The sequence below is a fragment of the Panthera leo genome, chromosome D1 (genome assembly GCF_018350215.1).
Source record: "Panthera leo isolate Ple1 chromosome D1, P.leo_Ple1_pat1.1, whole genome shotgun sequence".
NCBI classification, from domain to species: Eukaryota; Metazoa; Chordata; class Mammalia; order Carnivora; family Felidae; genus Panthera; species Panthera leo.
In genome coordinates, this window is record NC_056688.1 from 75,409,672 (window position 1) to 75,429,903 (window position 20,232).

The 20,232-nt window shown below is 44.7% G+C and overlaps 1 protein-coding gene across 2 annotated transcripts in view; it reads left to right on the forward strand.

Moving 5' to 3' along the window:
- Positions 1 to 20,232, forward strand: part of NAV2 (neuron navigator 2) — a 324,049-nt gene that overhangs the window by 65,256 nt on the left and 238,561 nt on the right. For both annotated transcript variants that reach the window (XM_042904228.1, XM_042904227.1), the window contains exon 3: positions 4,007 to 4,059. In XM_042904228.1, coding sequence (XP_042760162.1) covers positions 4,007 to 4,059 — 53 coding nt within the window. The remainder of the gene's footprint in view (positions 1 to 4,006; positions 4,060 to 20,232) is intronic.

Sequence of the window (20,232 nt, forward strand, 5' to 3'; positions counted from 1 at the left end):
TATTGCTCTGAGTATTTATGACAGTTATGGAAATTCTTGAGAATTTAAGCAAAGGAGAAATATTTAAATTACATGAAATTGGAAACTAGGAGGTTCAAGATATTTTTTTGCATTTTTATTAAGCTTTTTGAGTTTGGGCTTAGGCATTTAGTTGATCTCTTCCCGCATATTCTTTAGAGTGGTCATCCATAGGCTCCACTCCATTGGTTTATTTCTAATGTTGTAAAGTGGCATTAAGCTCCTAGGAGCTGCAGTATTTGAATTCAGGCAGCACCTGACTGTGGTTTAGGTGACAGACTACAAAAAGGAAGTAGAGTAACAATTAGACCAAGTCCTTTGGCATTTTTATCTAGATGGTATATAAAGAATCTTTAAAATGATTTCCTAAGATCGCAGTTATCCATCCTTTACTTGAATGAGCACTAATGACCTAATGCTGAACTGGGTATTGATCAGAATCTAATGACTTATGACTTTGGCCATCATGAATATCCAATTGGAAGATACCTTGAGAGGCCTGGATTCTCAGAAGCCACATATTTATTCTCTATTGTTGTATATCAAAACCCAGGGTCTGAGTGCAGGTCTGCCATAATTTCCCTTGTTTGAAGGCATGCCATTTGTCCAGGATCTTTTTTTTTTTTTTTTTCATCTTTAGTATGTGCCTCTGTATTGACAAGTGAAAAGACCATTGCCTCTGAATAGGCAGTAAAACTTTGATTCTTTGAAGCGTTCAGAATACTCATTCCTTAGCTCCTTTCAACAAATATTTGAGTTGGCTTCTGTGTGACCAGCACGGTCTTAAGCTCTGGGGTTATAATAGGAAGCAGATGATAAAGCTTGTTCTTCTGGAGCTGACATGCTAGCGACCTATTCTGACTGATTGGAATTCTGTCATTTTCTGGTGAACTAAAGAACAGATACCCATGAGTCATCCCATTCACTGGGCATTTCTCATGTGCTTTTTAAAGGCTTTATGGCACCCCTTTTGGGGGTAAGGGAAACGGGTAGAAAAGGCTTCCTAAAATGTCTATCCCAGTGTTCTTAAAGAGTTGGATCTCTGAAGATTGACATCTTCTAAGGTAGATCATAGAGTGGAATATCTGTTAACCTGAGCAAATTCTAAAGAAGGTGTAGATTAGGCTGAATGTATACTAACCAGACTATCTCCTAGGAATGAGATTTTTAAACAATCTTTTTTCTTTTAATAAAATTCATTGTCAAATTGGTTTCCATACAACACCCAGTGCTCATTCCAACAAGTGCCCTCCTCAGTGCCCATCCCCCATTTTCCCCTCTCCCCCACTTCTCCCTTAAACAATTTCTTGACACTAGCTTTATTTCTCCCTTCTTTCTTGACGTAGGGAACACCAGAGGGGTGGGGGGGGGGGAGTCCAATTGAGGTAATGCTGAGCTGTATTATGTATTAGATTCAGGAGTTCTAAAATTGGAGCTTGGGACACTTTAATTTGGTTATTCTTTTCAGATAGTTTTTAATATCTTTCTTCTTCATGGGGATTTTTGGCATCATATTCATTAAAATCTGACATGATTGTTTGTTTGTTTTTGAAATTTGATTTTGTAAGCACTTCTTGAGCCCTGAACACACAAATGTGAAAACCAAAATCTGTATGTCTGCCAGGCTTTCAACAGCATAGCTGGCAGAGACCAGAAAAGGAGTTACACCTTAAATGATTCAGACCAAAACAGAGGAAGGTACACAGTGCTGAGAGAACAGAGACTTGCATGTGCTTTCTTCTTCTAGGGATGGGGACCCTAAGTATAAGGACCAAGGGGACTGGGGAGGAAGCTTACAGGGGCTTCCCAGAGGCAGCAGAACCTCAGTGCTTGACTGTGGACTCCTAGCTGAGTTTGTGGGCTTAACTCAGATGGAGACCTCAGAAAGGAAATTCATATCTTATATACTTTACATAAGTGGTATGTATTATTGGGTAAATGATAGCTGCCATTTGTAGGATACTTACTGTGTGCTAGGCACTGCATGAAGTATTTTTCTGGCATCCTATAGTCTATCATAGCTCCTCCTCTAAAGCAGGTAGTATTAGCTCCATCCTATAGATGGGGAACCTGTGGCCCAGAGAGGTTGAGGGACATGGCTGAGATCACACAGCTAAGAAGCTATAGATCTGAGATTCAAACGTGGAGGTATCTTTGCCTCCCAAGGCTAGTGCCCCAACCTCTACATATGTCGCTTTTATGTAGTGCTGCTGTGGCAAACTGAAACCCCCCTGCACCCACCATAGATAGCTTGGGCTGTGTCTTATAGGGATTCCTCCTTACTTCACTGTGGGAATCTGGGCCTTTCTTCCTTGTCACTTGGATCGATTTCCAGTTAATTTAACACAACCTCTTTCTCCCACTTCTCTAAATAGCCAGGTGCTATGATGACTTTAGGAGCGTGTTTCAGATCTAACCTGGACTCACTATGTGGCCTGGGATGCATCCCTTTTAAGTCTCGCGCTCTTATTTTCTCTGTGTGCTACCACACAGAGGGAATAGGATTATTAGTAATCCTATTTGTATTAAGCAATATTAGCATTTCTGGCTAAAGATGAGGTGAGACGGCCAACAGACACATGAAAAGGTACTCAACTCGCCAGGGAAATGCAAATCAAAACCACAATGAGATCACCTCACACCTGTCAGAATGGTTAAAACCAACAACACCAGAAACAAGTGTTGGTGAGGATGTGGAGAAAAGGAACCCTTGTGCACTATTGGTGGGAATGCAAACTGGTGCAGCCCCACTGCAAGACAGGATGGAGGTTCTTCAAAAAAATAAAAATAGAGGGGCGCCTGGGTGGCGCAGTCGGTTAAGCGTCCGACTTCAGCCAGGTCACGATCTCGCGGTCCGTGAGTTCGAGCCCCGCGTCAGGCTCTGGGCTGACAGCTCGGAGCCTGGAGCCTCTTTCCGATTCTGTGTCTCCTTCTCTCTCTGCCCCTCCCCCGTTCATGCTCTGTCTCTCTCTGTCCCAAAAATAAAAATAAAAATAAAATAAAAATAAAAAAATAAAAATAGAATTACTATACGATCCAGCACTACTGGGTATTTACCCAAAGACTACAAAAACACTAATTCAAAGGGATACATGCCCCCTTATGTTTATGGCATCATTATTTACAATAGCCAAACCATGGAAACAGCCCAAATCTTTATTGACAGATGAATGGATAAAGATGGACAAACACACAGTGGAATATTATTCAGCCATAAAGAATGAAGTCTTGCCATTTGCGACATGGATGGGCTAGAGAATCTAATGCGAAGTGAAAAAAGTCAAAAAGACAAATCCCACATTATTCCACTCAGGTAGGATTTAGGAAACAAAAGGAAAAAAATGAGACAAAACCAAAAAAATGGACTCAACTACAGAGAACAACCTGATGATTATCAGATGGGAGGTGGGCGGGGGATGGGGATTAAGGAGTGCACTTGTTGTGATGAGCACTGAGTCATGTACAGAACCGTTGAATCACTATATTGTACCCTTGAAACTATAATGCTGTATGTTAACTACACTGGAATTAATTTTGTTTTAATTAAGTAAAAGGAAAGGATGAGGTAAGATACTTCATCTGTGCCTTTTGTCCCCAGGAGTGGAGTTCTAGCTGGACTGACCCACTCTGAACCATCCTATCTTCTGTGGGGAGGTCGTAGCTGTCTAAGAGCCGAAAGCATAATCAGAGCTCTGTTTCCCAGTATCCACACATTTCTGTGATGTCCCAGTGCTCCAAGACTGTCGTCAATGCAGTTGTCTCTGCTTTAGATGCCGACGACCTTGCCCCAGCTGTCCCTGGAGGACGGTGGCTGGATGAGTAAGTCCTGAAGCTTGCTAGCTGCGGCTCAGCGTTTCACATGCCTGCGCTGATTGGACAGACCCCAGGATGGGCCTTAGGACTTGGTTGGCCTCAAGCGTTCTGAACATCACTACTCAAGGTGTTGGGGATGATTGTTTATTTTTCTGACTTGTGTTTCCTTTTTCAGCCAATGAGAAGATTGAAGACATCAATGGCTGTCCCAAGAACAGATCACAAATGGTAAGTGGTACATGGCTGGTGAGTGTTTATATTAAGGAAGTAGCCCTTCCTCTCAATGATAGTGACCGTCTTGGAAACAGCCACACTGTAAGCTTTACTCTAAGGGATTATATTAATAAACTTAACAGCTATTTCCAAGCAGCCGTGTTCTGCTTCTCTCTGATATTTGTTGGCATTTACTAAAAAGTGGCCATGATTTTTACAGAGAGTCTTAGGTCAGCATTTCACGTTCCCTGTCTTTCTTGTAGAAACACATTATGCAGACCTGGTGCAAACCTACGCTTGTTGAGAATTTGGACTGTTGGGACTCAGTTCTGCTTTCTCAAAGACACACAGCGATTTCTGTTGGTGTATATGGTGCTAGGGCACAGATGAGGTCATGGCGTCTTGCTCAGAAATGGGGGCATGTGATCTGATTGCCTTCAAAGGTTGGAATGGTGTGAAATCAGAACGGTGGCAGGAAATGTGAAGTGTACGATACTATCCAGACCATTGTTAACGTGACCTTGACAAGGGATCTTCTCTCTGGTGTGATCTGCTTAAGCTCTGATATTAGAGCTGTTAAAAAAACAAAAACAAATGAATCTTTTAACATCTGTTCTTGTTATGTGTCCTCATAATCTTTGAATTAACATTCATGATCACTGTTGAGGTCAGAGCACGTTAAATTGCAGTGCTCTTAATACCTGGTTTTTCCCTTCATCGTGCTTTTCAGATGTGAATGTTGACACGAATTGTGTACATATCAGTTCGTTAAGATGATGGTCCTACCTGCTTGACATATGAAGGTGGCAATTTAAGGGCAACTTTTTTCTTTTTTTTTTTTTTTTTTTTTTTTTTTTTCAGGACCTTAATTTGCTTTCAGAAATCTAAAACTGAAAAAAGGCATAATCTGTTTTTTCTGACCTCCCCCTACTCCCTTTGAGTTGACACAATTTGATAGTCTCATTCCAAAGTATAGCAAAGTGATTGGCGATCCTTGGTTTTACTTCTTAACTTTCAGGGTTGTTAATGCCAATGAGTCGGCCAGACAGCCTTTTCGGTGACCTTTATTTTTTACTATAAAGAGGAGTGTGTGTGGTGTGATGGGAGTCATTTTTCAGTTTGTTTTGAAACAAGTTTTCTGTTTGTTTTGGGTTGGTTTTTTTTTTTTTTTTTTTTTTTTGTCCTTTCACTGGAGATTTTTTTCTGTTGGTTTGCTCCAGAGAGCAACCACTCCTTACATAGGAAAGTCCCCATGCAGATCTCCCCTGGCCGCTTTGACTTTTGGAAAAGCTTGGCTGCTATTTTTGTTAGAGCTACTGCAGCTGTCTAGTATATTAATAATTGGGAAAATGTGGAAGATAGAAGACTTAATTTAGGGTAAGCATTTTACACATGCAGGTCCTCTCTTCGCACGAAAGAGGGGCAGTACTTTCCCCTGGGAAAGATACCGATGCATTTGTCCCAGCCCATTATGATGCATGTGTAGACCTAGTATTTGAAGGCAATGAACCTTTTATTCTCTTTGGCACTTCTGTATTTTCTGCGCCTTCTGTGGGAGGTATTAAAGTCTACTTTCAAGATTATAAAATAATATTGCCACCTCAGATTCCGTGGTGCAAATTTAGCTCTCCATGCAAAATGTTATTTATAAATGCTACCATGGCACCGATGCAATTTTGTGGCTTCTCTAACTCTTTCAGCTGTGAAAGTATTGTTTTTTTATGGCCTGTGTTTTTTTTTCTGTTTTTTTTTTTTTTTTTTTTTTTTTTTTTTTTTTTTTTTTTGAACATAGGAATATAAAATCCTATAATTGTCGGTGATAATTAGTTCCAGCGTAAGGGCAGGGAGGCAGACACGGTCTGGTGGTGAACGAAGCAGAGAATATTTCATACAGGATGTGAGTCCAGGAAAATGTGAAAACCACCACCGCAGTCATTCTGTTCTATAGGAAATGAGAACGATGATAAAGACAACAGGGCTATTGTCATTTTCCCTACATCACGAACTGTGACAAATGCCTAAGGCAGAAGCTCCCCTAGAGCACGCAGGAAGTGCTCCTTAGACCAGCATGGGTGGTGTTCCATCTACGAGGACCCCTGTGTGTGTGTGTGTGTGTGTGTGTGTGCGCACGCGTGCGTGCATCCGTATGGGCAGATACAGAGTTAATGCATTTCTACTCATGGGAAGCATCCTTTGGGGATGTGGCACAGTGGTGAGCCACCACTTCTGGATTCCTAGAAGGTCAGACTCCAAAGGAGGCTTTATTTAGGGCAGCCAATGATAACAGATTTGGAGGAAACCGAGTGGGAAGCATGTGGGGAGCACCATGTTGGTAGAAGGGAGATGACCTACAGAGAGATGAGAACTTGGGCAGTGCACCTGCTCAGAGGATAACTGAAAATAATCAGCAGAGCTGATGTGCTCACTCCCTGAGAAAGTAGAGACTCTTCAGGGGCCTTGAGTAATGGAGCCAAAGAAAAACAATGATGTTTCAGAGCAGGAGGAATGGATGCTGTTCCAGTTTTTAAGGGGCAAGTTCAGTCCATCAGCTAATCTGGGGGTTGGGCCAAGAGCTTTGATTTTGGTGGGTAGGAGGCCCAGCCCCCTTGCTTCTGACCCACTAGGTTGCTGAGGAGCTCAGGTCTCAAACTCTTGCACTCCAGGCTCTGCTTCAAATGTCCTTTTCCAGGAGGATGGGGAAGTGAGAGCAGATGCCTGTGGCATATGGATGTGAAAATCCCAAGGGCACTGATGCACAGACATGATGGGTGTGGCACTGTCACTTGCAGCCTGCCAGTCAGCATTCACAGAGTGCCGACCAATGCCAGGCACTGGGGTGGGCCAAGTGAATGCTCAGGTGATCCCTGCCCTTAAGGAACCAGGAGACCAGAGAATAACAGTGCAACTGTTTCCATAGACCTCTGTGCACGGCACAGTGGGGCCCGTTCCATCTGAGGACAAGGGGAGGTTTAAGAATGACTTCTCGGGAGGGAGGCTGAAACGTAAGAGGGTGCACCACGGGGGAGTGATAGGTGGAAGAAGATTCACATCCCTGGGGCATCTCTTTACTAAAGGATGTCCAGGATCATCATTTGTTGATGATCCTGCTGCAGTGCCATAAGCTGTCTCTGGTGAGACTCCTCTTCTGAGGTGAGGAGTGGGGCACGGAAGAGACAGAGTACAACACACCCCATGGGCATGGAGGTCTTTGGGTCTGGGATGGGTCCGCATTCATCATCACTACCCGGATCACCGCGTTTTGGGAGGGCAATTCCTGTTGGGTCCTGGAGTGAAATTTAAAAAACCACAGCAACAAAAAGTTTATTTTTGAGAGGGAGCATGCAAGCAGAGGAGGGGCAGAGAGACAGGGGGACAGAGGATCCAAAGTGAGCACTGACAGCAGCAAGCCCGTTGCAGGCGTCCAACCCACGAACCGAACCATGAGATCGTGACCTGAGCTGAAGTCAGATGCTTAACTGACGTGAGCCACCCAGGTGCCCCCTGGAGTGAAGTTCTTTAAAGGGAAATACCCATGGTCATCCAGCCTTGTGGAGGGAAGTTCAATCATGGGATCTGGAGGTGAGAACCCTACCTGGTGGGAAATGGTCATCCATGATTTTACTATCAGAACTAACTTGTATCTGCACAGTGCTGTGAGGTTTGTGAGACCGTTCATACTTACGGGCACATTCTGTCCTCCCAACTCTGCTGTGGGCCTGCACAACATGCCCCCCTTTCTGGTGAAGAGAATGAAGTGCCAGGTGGTGAAAGGCTGTGCCCAGGAAGAGGCAGAGCCGGGACCGTCGGCATATACTGTCACTCTTTCCTAGGCCTCCTAGGACAAGACCGTGACTGTGACAAGACAGGCACGGCAGGGACTTCCTTTCCCTAGCAAGCTGGCCTCAGCTTGTGTTGAAGGAGTTCTTTGCCCGGTTTCAGGCTGACCTAGACACCGTGGGGGCCACATCCTTGGAGACGGAGCCGTGGAAACATTCCCACCCCCTTTCACCCACCAGTCCATCCATTTGGCCCTTAAATAAGTTTGTGTGTGTGCGTCAGAGCCGGGTAAAATGTTTTGTCTGTTGAGCATTGCCATGGCAACCCAGAGGCATCTTTTTGGCTTTCAAGCCGTGAGTTCAGCAGAGTTCTGCATAGTTTGGAAGGAGAAACCTTGCCTGGAGCCTGGCCCGAGGGCACTGCCTGCCTCCTCGAACCTGAACCCTGTACTCCAAGACAGGGCCTCACTTTAGAGCCTTGGAATGGCTGCCACAGGGAGTGGTTTTCCGTTTTAATCATTATCTTACATGGCTTGACTTTCTCTTGTCGGTTAGGAGAGGTGAAAGTTAGCAAGGCCTGCTGGCCCTTTCAGCGGAAAGCCCCAGGCCTGTTTACCCCTCTGGCTGCTGATCTCAGGCCCGGGGTCATCTGGGGGCTTCCAGCCCACAGCCTCCTCCTGAGCTGTCCGAGAGGGCTCTGCCTTCTTCACTTAATGCTTCTAGATTGAGGGCCTTTTGGGCTTGGGAACCAGACAGGCCAAGTTTGAGCTCCTTCTCTGCTATTCTGTGGCCTTGAGCTCACTAGTGAACCTTTTTGAAGGCTCTATTCCTGCTCTATAAAGTGGGGTTGATAATACGTCCCTCAAAACGTTTTTGTAGTACTAATGAGGTGGTAAAAGAGACGATAATGGAGAATACTGATCACCGTGATAAAATACAACTGGAGCCTGTAAAGTGTCGGCCTTGTGCCAGGTGCCTTGCTAAGTGCTGCCCAGCCGTCCTCTCCCTCCATCCTCCCAATAGCCCTTGCAGGTAGGTGATCTTACCCTCATGCTCCTCGCCTATGAGCAGCACTCAGAACATGGTAGTTTCTCTGGTGATGATTTGTGCATTGTAGTTCATGTGTTGGAAACATGGAGTCCTCTGGAAATCTGAGGAAAGCTAGGGCTCCCTCCTTCCCAGATTGTACACACCCCAGAATTTTGCATATGGCCTGAGCAGATTGTAGATCCCAGAGGCTGGCCTACGTGTCCCCTACGGCTCCACAGACCCAAACTTCAGTGCCCCTGCTGCTTTGGGCACAGCTCTGCACCCCGCCCTGTCCTTCAGGGGTCTCCATGGAAATGGTAGCCCTGAGTTCCCAAGACTGTAGGAGTTAGCACATAGACACAGAGAAGGACCGGGCAGTAGTTTTCAAACTTCCATTGCATGAGCAGAATTCCTTTTTTTCCCCTCCCCCCAAAAAATCGTACATGGGACTGAGGCTTTTCAAGGTCTTTTTGTTGTTGTTCTAGATTACTGACCTAGGAAGCAGAGTTGGAGCTTGAACCCAAGTCTGTCTAGTTATGGTGTTGACTTCTGTGGCAGAGAAGGGGTGTAATAAAAATAGTCTGCACCTCCCAATCCCTGCTCTTATTTTTCACGTGTGCATACAGCAGAATCAGCAGAAGGGAAGAGCTGGAGTATTTCTGGAAAGGGCCTGAGTTGACCTGTTGATGAATCCATAAGAGCTGAAAAAGGAGTAGGGGCCCCTAGTGAGAGGCAGCCTGTTAAGATGGCGTTGGGGAGCCCTGGCGCCAGGTACCTCCCGCTGCGTTCTCCACAGAGCTTCCTGGGCCACGGGAAGGCCATCTGCAACAGAATCGGGTTTCCAGGCCCAGTGACCTTGAGCCCTCCTAACAGCTGAGAGAAAGCAGGCCACATGCCTAGGGAGTGTCTGAGCTCCTTGGGCAGCTGAGTTGCCTCTTCCCCGGGCCCCGGGCCTATTTTTACACCACCCTAAGGGCACACACATGTTACAGAACCAAGAAGGAATGAAGAAAAGTCTACAGGCCACTTAAAATTTAAAGCAAAGTGGAAAGAGTCCAGGGCCAAGGTTAGTAGGTGGCATCCACCACTTCACTCAGTGGTACTGTTCTGGCCAGCAGTCTCTTTCAATGTGGAGGCAACTTCCAGGTCTCCCTCTCTGCCTCTCTGCCTCTCTGCCTCTCTGCCTCTCTGCCTCTCTGCCTCTCTGCCTCTCTGCCTCTCTGCCTCTCTGCCTCTCTGCCTCTCTGCCTCTCTGCCTCTTTGGTCACACCTCTGTTTAAACCCTCCTCGGCTACTCCTTTCCCCTTCCGTACTCTGAAGCACACATGGAAAATCTTTCACAGTCGAGTTACCAGCGTTTCTTGCCACTCGGCCACTCATCCTCTACGTCCCAGGCATACTGGAACTTGAGGTGCCCACAGAAGACTGTGCGCTCCTGTCTTTGTACTTACCACATGCTCTCCAGACTGCCTGGAAGATCTGATGACTGTCCCACCTGGATCATGTAACCTTTAACCTTCAGGTCAATCGTTATCTCAAGGAGTTGAGATCTATTAGATGCCTGATGGCTTGGGTGTCCCCAGGTACCTGCGTTTCTCATAACACTCCCTTGTGGTTGAATTTTCTTCTTGAAGGAGATGCCATGTCTTTCACCTGAGTATCCTAACTTAGGATGTACTTAGATGACTGGCGTCTAGTAGACGTTTAATAAACGTTAAATGGACGGACGGACGGATGGATGGAAAGACTAAGAAGGGAGCTGGCCTGGACTTGTCCATGTGACTGAAGGGTTGTAACATTCCACTCTTCATCCTTGTCTATGGCTGAGCAGCCATGTGGGTATTATAAGTTTTCCAGCATTACCCTAGAAGTATCTTTCCTTCTCAATTCCTTTTTTTTCCTCAGCTTATCCATAGGACATTGCAGTTAACTTTTAGTTTATTAAGTTCGTTTATGTTGCTTGAGGTAAGCATTTTTAGGTGTCCTTATGGCCAGAAATTAAAAAAAAAAAAAAAAAAAAGGTAAGTGCTTTACATATTTTAACTCCTTTTATTTTGCTAGAATGGGAAATAGATTTTGTCATTCCACTAAATGGCTTTGGAGAACTTAGACCCTGATGCTGCGCTCTGCCAGAAGCTAAGTGTGAGTCATGTTAAAGAACCTCTCCTTGGGGCGCCTGCGTGGCTCAGTCGGTTAAGCGTCTGACTTCGGCTCAGGTCATGATCTCACGGTTTGTGAGTTCGAGCCCTGTGTCGGGCTCTGTGCTGACAGCTCGAGCCTGGAGCCTGCTTCAGATTCTGTGTCTCCCTCTCTCTCTCTGCCCCTCCCCTGCTCATGCTCTGTCTCTGTCTCAAAAATAAATAAAAACATTAAAAAATATATATATATTTTTTAAAGAACGTCTCCTTCTTTTCCACTTGTGCTGTAGAGCCTGGGGTTATGGCCCTTGTCCTGGATTCTGTGTTCTTACGTGACTAGAATAGCAAACATCTATCCTATATACCTATGACTGGGCAATGTCTTAGACCTCTGCATTGATGGATTTTAGCTCCATAAAACCCTATGAGAGCAGTTACCTTTATTCTCACTTCACAGATAAAGAAACAGATTTAGTAGTGTGCATGAGGTCACATAACTAATAAGTGACAAGCTGGGGCTTGAACTCTAGAAGCCTGACTCTAGAGTCTGTTTCCTTAACTGTTAGTCTATTCTGCATATAAGGAAATTGAAGTAGAAAAAAGATGGAATGTGACACGGAGGTACAAAGATTACATTTGTAGTACTCGCACTTGTGTAGGTCTAGATGGAGCCTGGAGATGAGGCCTTCCATCTTGGGAAGGAGATTTGGTTTGAAGAAGAATAAGAAGACTGGAATCAGGCAGACTTGGGTCTCCCATCCCAAGGCATGTGTGCTGGGCAAGTTACTAAATCTGAACCTTTCTCATCTGTGAAAGGGGGGTTATGATGGAAGCTGCCCCCTAGGGTTGCTGCCAGGGATGGATGAGCGATGGGATGATAATCATCTGGCATTGTCCTGGTTCGTGGAGAGAGCACGTCTCATGTCCGTTCCCTTGCCTGCTTACAGGTCCTGTATATCCTAACTATTGTGCATTGAAAGGTTTTTTCATACTCCAAGTAGGCACCCAGTACGGTAGGGTGAACAGTGGACCCCCAAAGATGTCCACGTATTAATCTTCAGAACCTGTGAATATGCTAGGTTACATAACAAAAGGGACTTTGCAGGTGTGATTAAGTTAAGGGTTTTGAGACTGGAAAATCATCCTGGATCATCTGGGCAGGCCCGGTGTGGTCACCAGAATCCTTCTAAGAGGGTGGCAAGAAGGTGAGCGAGGACATTTAACTATGGGCGCAGAGGGAGAGTGGGGGACGAGAGATTGGAAGATGCTATTCTGTCTTTGAAGACAGAAGAAGGGGCTATGTATGAACCAAGGCCTAAAGGTCTCCTCTAGCAGCTAGAAAAGAGGACGAAATAGATTCTCCCCTAGAACCTCCAGAATGGATACAGCCAGCCGACTCCTTGATTTTCAAGCTCACGGAGAATGATTTTCCTCTGGAATTATAGTTTTAGGCTGCTTGAAGCCACTAAATTTTGGCCACCTGTTGAAGCACCAGTATGAAACCAATACTCTCTGGGAACCAACCAAAATATTTCTTGCTATATTGGACAGTAAGCTATTTGGGTTGCTAGCAGAGGCTCATTTTGCTACTGCAAGCTCCTTGGATTTCTGAGTTGGCTGGAAGTCGCTTCCATTGTTAGAACACTTCAGAATAGAGTTTTCCACATTTGTACTGAGTTTACATCAGGTCACTGTAGGGAAGTCTGGGGAGAACAGAGCCCCACATTTCATTTTCAGTACTGCACGTCCTTGTTGTGGGTCACTTCAGACACTAAGCTGTCATGGGAGCCACAAGTGCCAATTAGAAGTTGGGCTCCAGGTATTCCTGACCTCTTTGTGGACATATACTTATGTGTAGGTATTGTGTTCTTCAACTAATGCACGTTTGTCTTGTAACTAATAGCACATTTAAGTAAATTTTGAGGTCTTTGTCACATTTTGTTATTTAATGACATCAAAACTTTATAATACATATAGTGTTTTTCATCTTTTAGTTCAATAAAAATCTGCGTATTCTCGGCACCTGGCATGGTGCTAGGTGCATTGGAAGTGCTCAGCCCGTGTTTCTTAGATGAGTGAGCTCAACAAATAATGGCCCAACTGTCCAACAACTTCCCAGAGAGTGGGGGTGACGTTATACATCAAATTCTAATACGTCAAATATGCAATATGGATTTTGTATTTTTAAATGCTGTAAAGAAACTTGAGTTGTCCTAAGAAATTCTCTCAAATCTCTCACAGTTTTCTATTTTCACTTCATGATAAAGGTGTGTGGAAAAGACACCATTATCGCCGATGATTTTCATCAATAAGGGAAGTAGTGTTTGGTTTGGCAAAGCCTCCTAGGGCAGTGCTGCTCCAGCCTTAGTGTGCGTGAGAATCACCTGGAGTGCTTGTTAAAACAGTACGGGGTCCTACTCCCAGAGTTTCTGAATCAGGACTTCTGGGGTGGAGCTGGAGTATTTGCATTTTTAACAAGCTTCTTGGGTGATGCTGATGCTGCTTGCCTGGTGACCACACTTTGCCAACGCGGTCTTCAAGGCAAGTACAAAATGTCTCTTTTGGGCTCTGCCTGTGCAAACATGCATTTAAGCATAAATGAGTTTGCAGAGTTGTTTAAAATTTAAAAAATTAAGAGGATCTCTATAGGGTTTATTGAAATGTAAATATTTTGAATGAGCCAGTCAGTTGGCTTTTTTTGGAAAGGTTAAGCTGCTGTAGACATCCTCTTGTCTGAGCACTGTAGTAAGCTCTGCATGGATAAGATCAGAATCGTGCACGTGGCTGTGGTCTTGGAGCCTGCAAGTGCATTCTCTACTACCTCTTCTAGCTCACTTAACCCGTGTGACCCTTGGTTTCCTCTATTGCAAAATTGAAGCAATTTTGTACTTGAGCGCAGTACTCTACTGCCAATGTCCAAGTAGACATTAACTTCTTTGAGGGCACTGTTGCATCTGTCCACCTGTCCCCATCACCTGGCACTGGTAGTTGCTTTGTGAATATTTACTTAAGAAATTCTCAGCACAGCCTTAGGACTGAGGCACTATGAGTGGCAAACATGGTGCTCGGTAAGGTTGAAGAACTTAGCAAATATGAGGGTAAGTGAAGGAAGAATAGCTACACATCTTTTTGAGCTGAGAGGGAAATCGGATGGTAATTTATAACCATGTAGACTGTGGTTTATATAACAGCCATCTGGGCCTCATGCTTGGATCCACCTCCCTGCATATGTCTTTGTGGAGTTCTTCTCTTTCAGCATCATGTCAAAAGAGTGTTTTTGTATGTGTTTGTTTTTTGTTTTTTGTTTTTAAATTTTTCCATGAAGCAGAGCTTAGCAAAGAATTCCTGTTTGCATTCTGTTAAAGCACAGTTAGCCTATGACATTTGCATACTGGGAGCCGGTCAGTAGGTGTGCTCACTTCAGCAAAGGGAGGTGGATGGATGCCAATCTGAGGTCAGGCCCCAGAAGACCTTTTATTTATTTTGTAAATGTTTGTTTATTTTGAGAGAGAAAGCACAAACAGAGGTGGGACAGAGACAATCCCAAGCAGGCTCCATGCTCAGCCCAACACAGGGCTTAAATCCACAAACCGTGAGATCATGATCTAAACCAAAATCAAGAGATGCACGCTTAACCGAGTCACCCAGTGCCCCGAGAAGGCCTTTTGCAACAAAAATAAAAACCAAATAGATGCTATTAGTTGAAAATCCATCTACTTCATAAAAATTGATCTTCTAGCTTTTTCTTTTTCTTTTTTTCTTGTTTTTAAAGAAAAGGTAAGATCTGCCAGTGCTGGGTTGGCACTCCCTAGGCCCAAGTTGGCTAAAACTGGGTAGCAGCTGCCCCTTTTAGATGGTTATGGGCTGCATTTGTCCTACTCCCCACCATTCTCTATTGTCATAAAACCAGCTTTTGTTATTTGTTACCTGTTTGCCCCCTGCACACATTTGAGGTTTGTGACCCCCAAATTGTCCTGTTCTTACAAGTATCATGAACTTGCTCAGGGATCCTAAGCACTGGCATATGGTGGTTTGAAAGAGCCCTGTTGGGAGAGCATTTGTACTTCAAAATGATGCTCATAAATGCTATATTGTATTAATTTCTGCTCCTAAAGATTTCCATCAGTATAAAAACATAAATGTCTCCTGCAAAACATGTAGAAAAGAATATGGGAAAAGTCAGCTCCTTCCTCTGTGAATTGTCCTTCGTCCTTTTGATGTGAAGATGAGATTTCATTCAAAGGGATTGATTACCTGCCTGGTCTCCTGGTCAGCTGGAGTCCCAGGGTAGGGAAGGTGACTGGAGTGGTCAAGAGCGATAGTAAAGCTCCTGCCATTTGGTTGTTAATATTCCATGTTTGTAGAGGGCCTCTTAGATCCCTTTCCATTAAGTGTTCAAATTCTAACTCTGCCGTTTAATGACCGCAGTTTTAGGAAGGCACTTAAGCCCCTTGTGCCTCCATTTCCCCATCTGGAAAATGGCAATAGTAGCTACCTCATCTAGTGGTGAAAATGAACTGAAATAATAATGTATGGAAAAGAATTTATCCCAGTGTTTTGTGTTTTCTGAGTGTAAATATTAGTTTCTTGGCTTTCAAGAAAGGGATAATTATCCCCATTTTTCTGAAAAGAAAACTGGGACTCAGGGAAATCAAGGACCTTGCCCCAAAATAGCCAAGGAGCTGAGAAATCCAGACTTCCCCTCTGGTCCCATGAAATCCCTAATTCCTCTCTCGGAAGGTAAAACTTCCTCTTAGTAATGGCTCCAGATACCGTGTAGATGACATTTGGACAGGAGCTTTTCCTTTGGAGGGGATGGGGCAGGTGACAAAATCCCCTCATTCTCACACTTTGCCCTGAAGGAGCAGGAAGACAGAGAACATGCGATCAGGATTCTCTTCACTATTGTGAAGGATAACTAGTTACCTTTTCTGCGAGGTTTTGAGGGGAAACCAACTCGGAATTAAAGCCTTTCCTGGGGCCTATTCTGGTTCTCTGTGGGAATCCTACAGAGGAAGCCCTAACTAAAACAGAAGGCCTTTTAAGGGTTAGCCTGAGGATGGGGCATTTCTTTTGACTTGATTTTTCCCCGCTCTGTCTTGTGAGACCTCTTTCACAGAGACTTGCAGAGATTTCATTCTGAGTTTAAGATGTACTGATAGTTTATTTATGAATAGCTCTCAAGCGCTCCGTTTTTATGGCGACCCAACAGCTTAAGTTTCACCTTTAGGAGGAGGCTATCTTCCTAATAATATAGGTAAAATTATATTTTATTAAGTGGCCAATATTTAACCATTTTTACCTCCAAAAAATTGCAACCTTGCTCGACTGAATACTTGACAAGGACAGAAATAGTAACAGAGATTAGCATTATATGACACGTTAAAAATTGTCACTATTTCTTCCCAGGTGCATTAGATATCTTATAGCCTTGGAAAGCTCAAGGATATCCTGAAATAGAGACCTTCCTGGTCTAGCTTGTTCTCCTCTTCCAGTGGAATTCGTGCCTCCGACATGCTGCCTGTGGCAGGAAACAGAGTTGAGGATTATTTTCATTATTAATAATGTTCTTAATTACTTTTGATATCCTGTGTTTTCTGATGGGTTGTCATGCAGCTCTTTGCTCAGATCCGTCACATCTAGTTTCTTGGTATATTTTGCATACTACTTGCAAAATCTCCCAAGTTCTATATTAATCATCACCAGTGGTCTAGAATTCAGGCTCTGCTCCATAGCCATACCTGCTAACAGCTCTTTGAACTTAAAAAAAAAAAAAAATAGATTAACGTCCTGTATATGAACGGTGCTAATAGTGTGCCTGGCATATAATAATGACCCACTAATTGCTAGTAGCATCTGGAATTGGAGTGGAAAGGGAAGGGCAATTTTTGAATTCCATCTCCTGCAGAAATGAACACTGCAGGGTGATATGTACAGGCACAGGATGACAGCAGGTGCCTTCATGCCAGTCGCCACCAGTGAGAGGGCAGAGTCTTACAGGATTGAGTATTGAGGCATTCTGCTTGGCTTTGCTTTCCGGGTTAGTGATGCTGCCAGGGTGTCTTGCACTTGTGTGCTGGTTATCCTTGGAATTGCAGGGTTGACGTCCACAGACGGACCGTTCATGGGCAGCCTGGAAGGACCATAGCTGCAGATGATGGTAAATCGGCTGAAGCACAAAACTGCATTCAGAGGCTGCTATGAGGGAGCTGGCCACCAAACCGGGGAGCAAGTTTAACTCTTGGCCTTCATCTGCAAATGATTCCCGTTACCCTGTTCCTTTCTATGTATTTGCTTTGTGGGTAAAATGATCTGTTCTAGTGGTATTGCCGAAGTGGAGGGTTTGCTGCCCTTGTGGAGTATATCAGAGATCTGCTGTTTTGTTTTCTATTGCATTTATACTCTGTCTCTTGAAGACCTTGTGGTGGTTTATGGGTTTCAGGATGTAAATATGACAAAGCTACAGAAAGAACCAGGCTAAAAAGAGCACAGTGAGTCAGTGTCAGGCTTTTGAGTTGGTGAGCTGATAAGTGTAAGCTAACCCTTACCTCGTTGGCGACCTCTGTTGAGTAGGGAGTCTGCTCTTGTGTGCGCTGTTTGCTGCGTGAGGAAGGACCACGCTGGCTTGTCACTTCTGTTTCCCCTTCTTCTAGAGCAGAGGCTGCAAGAGAGTAAATAGTCGTTATTCATCAAGGAATGAATGAGGCGACCAAGTTTTAGTTAGCTCCTGGGTGGAATTCTCTAGCAAGTATCCACAGTACCACTCTTCTCTGTTGGTTCAAGAGGCAGCCACGCATTTGGGGTCCAGAAAGCACGATGTTCTTGTTTAGGTTGGCGTCTGGGTTTGTCCCCTTCTCTGTAGGAAAAGCCAGGGTTTTCTGTGAAAAGTACTTGCTCCTTCTTAACGGAACTGTTGGTCTGCTGTCTTAGGGTTTTTTATGTCACTTAGTAAAGGATAAAGGAGACTTTGACCAGAAATCTTTCGGGACGGGAAGTGCTAATTCTAACAGGGTCAAAATGGATTCTAGCTACAAGGAACCCACTCGTAGAGAGGCCATACTAGCATCATGCACTTTAGCAAGCTTCAGAGCATCTCACAACTCCAGAGTGATCCCTTACTTTTAGGAGATGGCCAGTGATATATGATATTCTGCCATTACGGAAGGGTATGAAGAAAGAGTCTTTTGAAGCTCTGGCTATATGAACTTCCAGACCCTTGGTCGAGGTCAGCCTATCTATGCCTCAGCATCTCTGTTGAGATAGTTACCCACCTTCCCATGTTCTCGAGGAGGAATTTGAAGCTTGAAGCAGTTAGTAATTTTGCTAGGGTCTTGTGGGTAGTCTGAGACAGCCAGAATCCAGCGGGGAGAAGCCCAGAGTCTGTATTCTTCCAACAGATTATGGTCCTCTAATAATTGTGATGGGATACAGGTACCCGTGGGAGACATAACCCATGGGAAGACGGCAGCAATCCCTCTGCCCTGTTGTGAATTAGTTTACCGCTGTCTTTTTAAGAGTGGGCTTGCTGAGACCTAGGCCCGACATCAGGTGATAGAGAGGACCCAGAGTCTCCGTCTGGGCTTGAGGGGAAAGTCAGGAGCAAATGGAAGGCAGCCCAGGTAATAAGCTTGTTGAACTCTCTGCTTTGCCAGGGGCCAGCTCTACACATAGCCACGGGCATGTCATAGTCTTAGAAGTATAGTACAGGGATGTCCTGTCAAAAATGACAACACTGTAACAAAAACTGCTAGTTATGGGGCACTTAGGAAGCACCACGTATATATCCTCCACCACCCTGTGCAATGGGTGTTATAATGCTCATTCCACAGATCAGGCCATGGAGGTAACTTAGTGGAGATCAGGGGCAGAATCAGGATTTGAGGCTAGGTTTGTCTGACTCTAAAACCTGGGATACATCCCTGAATGCCACTCCTTAGCCCTAATCACTTCCCTCTAGCATTTGGGTCCAGCTCCTAACTTGGAGGAGCTTAGGCTCCTCCCTTTGGGGAGTATTAGGAAGTTAGGCCACATTCCTCTGAAACCGGAGCAGGGAAAATGGTGTTGGCAATGGCGTGCTAGATAAACGCACCCAGGGGCATCTGTGCGCCTTTCTGACCATGCCGATGCCCAGAGGACTTTTCCTCCTCATCCCTACAGAGCTCAGGTGTAAGCGTTTTTTATGGGAGCCTCCAGAGTAAGGACTGCTTTCTAGAATTTGAGCTATACCTCCCTTTCCAGATTTCTCTTTGTCTCGAGGGAAAAATGGAGAAGTCAGAGTGTAATAGGAAAATGAAATAGTCTAAGCATTTGGAAGCAAAGTGGAAAAAGATAATCACTGGGGGGAATTTGAGATTCTTGTTTTCGATTGTTGTTTCTCCTTGAAAGGATTTTTTGTATCCATATGGACTTAGCCATGTGCCTTAACAGCAGAGAGACTCCTATAAAGTTTTTTTTTTTTTTTAAGGAATTCTTGACAACATCTCAGCTGAAGTTATAAATATCATATACGATAAGGTGGATAACATTGCCAAATTAAAGGAAGGAGCTGGGCAAAGCACTAGCAAGAACAGACCTAGGAACCGAAGCCCCATCCAGCCCCCAAGTCCCACATGCTTCAGCTGTTTGAAAGGCACCAAGAAAGCGAGAGCTGGTATGAATGGCCAAAGCTGGGACACAGGACTTGGAGCCCCTCGTGCTACTGGGCTAGGATGGCTTCTTGCATCAGCTAAGCTAGCCGCAGCTTGTGGCACTCACAAGGGGAGATGCTCTTGAATATCTCTCCACCTGAGGTAATTCGAAGTACCACCATACATGACTCCCATTTCTGCGGTCTCCTAAAATGAAAACTATAATGTCTAGGCCCTACCACCTCTGTCTCACGGGATTGTGTCTCCAGGACCACTTTGTGGCCCACGAGCCTCGTGTTCATGGGATGATGCTGGGCTCCAACACTGATGGAGGTGTCCAAAAAAAAAAAAAAAAAGTTCAGCTGGACAGATCCTGCATTAGGCCACGGCCTAGGAACACAGAGGCAAGAGACATCACAGATGAGATGGGCATTTAGGAAGAGTGTTTCCCCAAAGTTCATTTTGCTTTTTGATTTGGTTTCACGGTTGGATTTCTTTTTTTTTTTTTTTCTTCCTCTCTTCTATTTTTATTTTTGGAAAGGGGCAGAGGAGGGAGTGTCAGAAAGGCACAGAGGCCTGTTGGATAGGAAGCAGACCTTCCTAGTACATGTGACCACA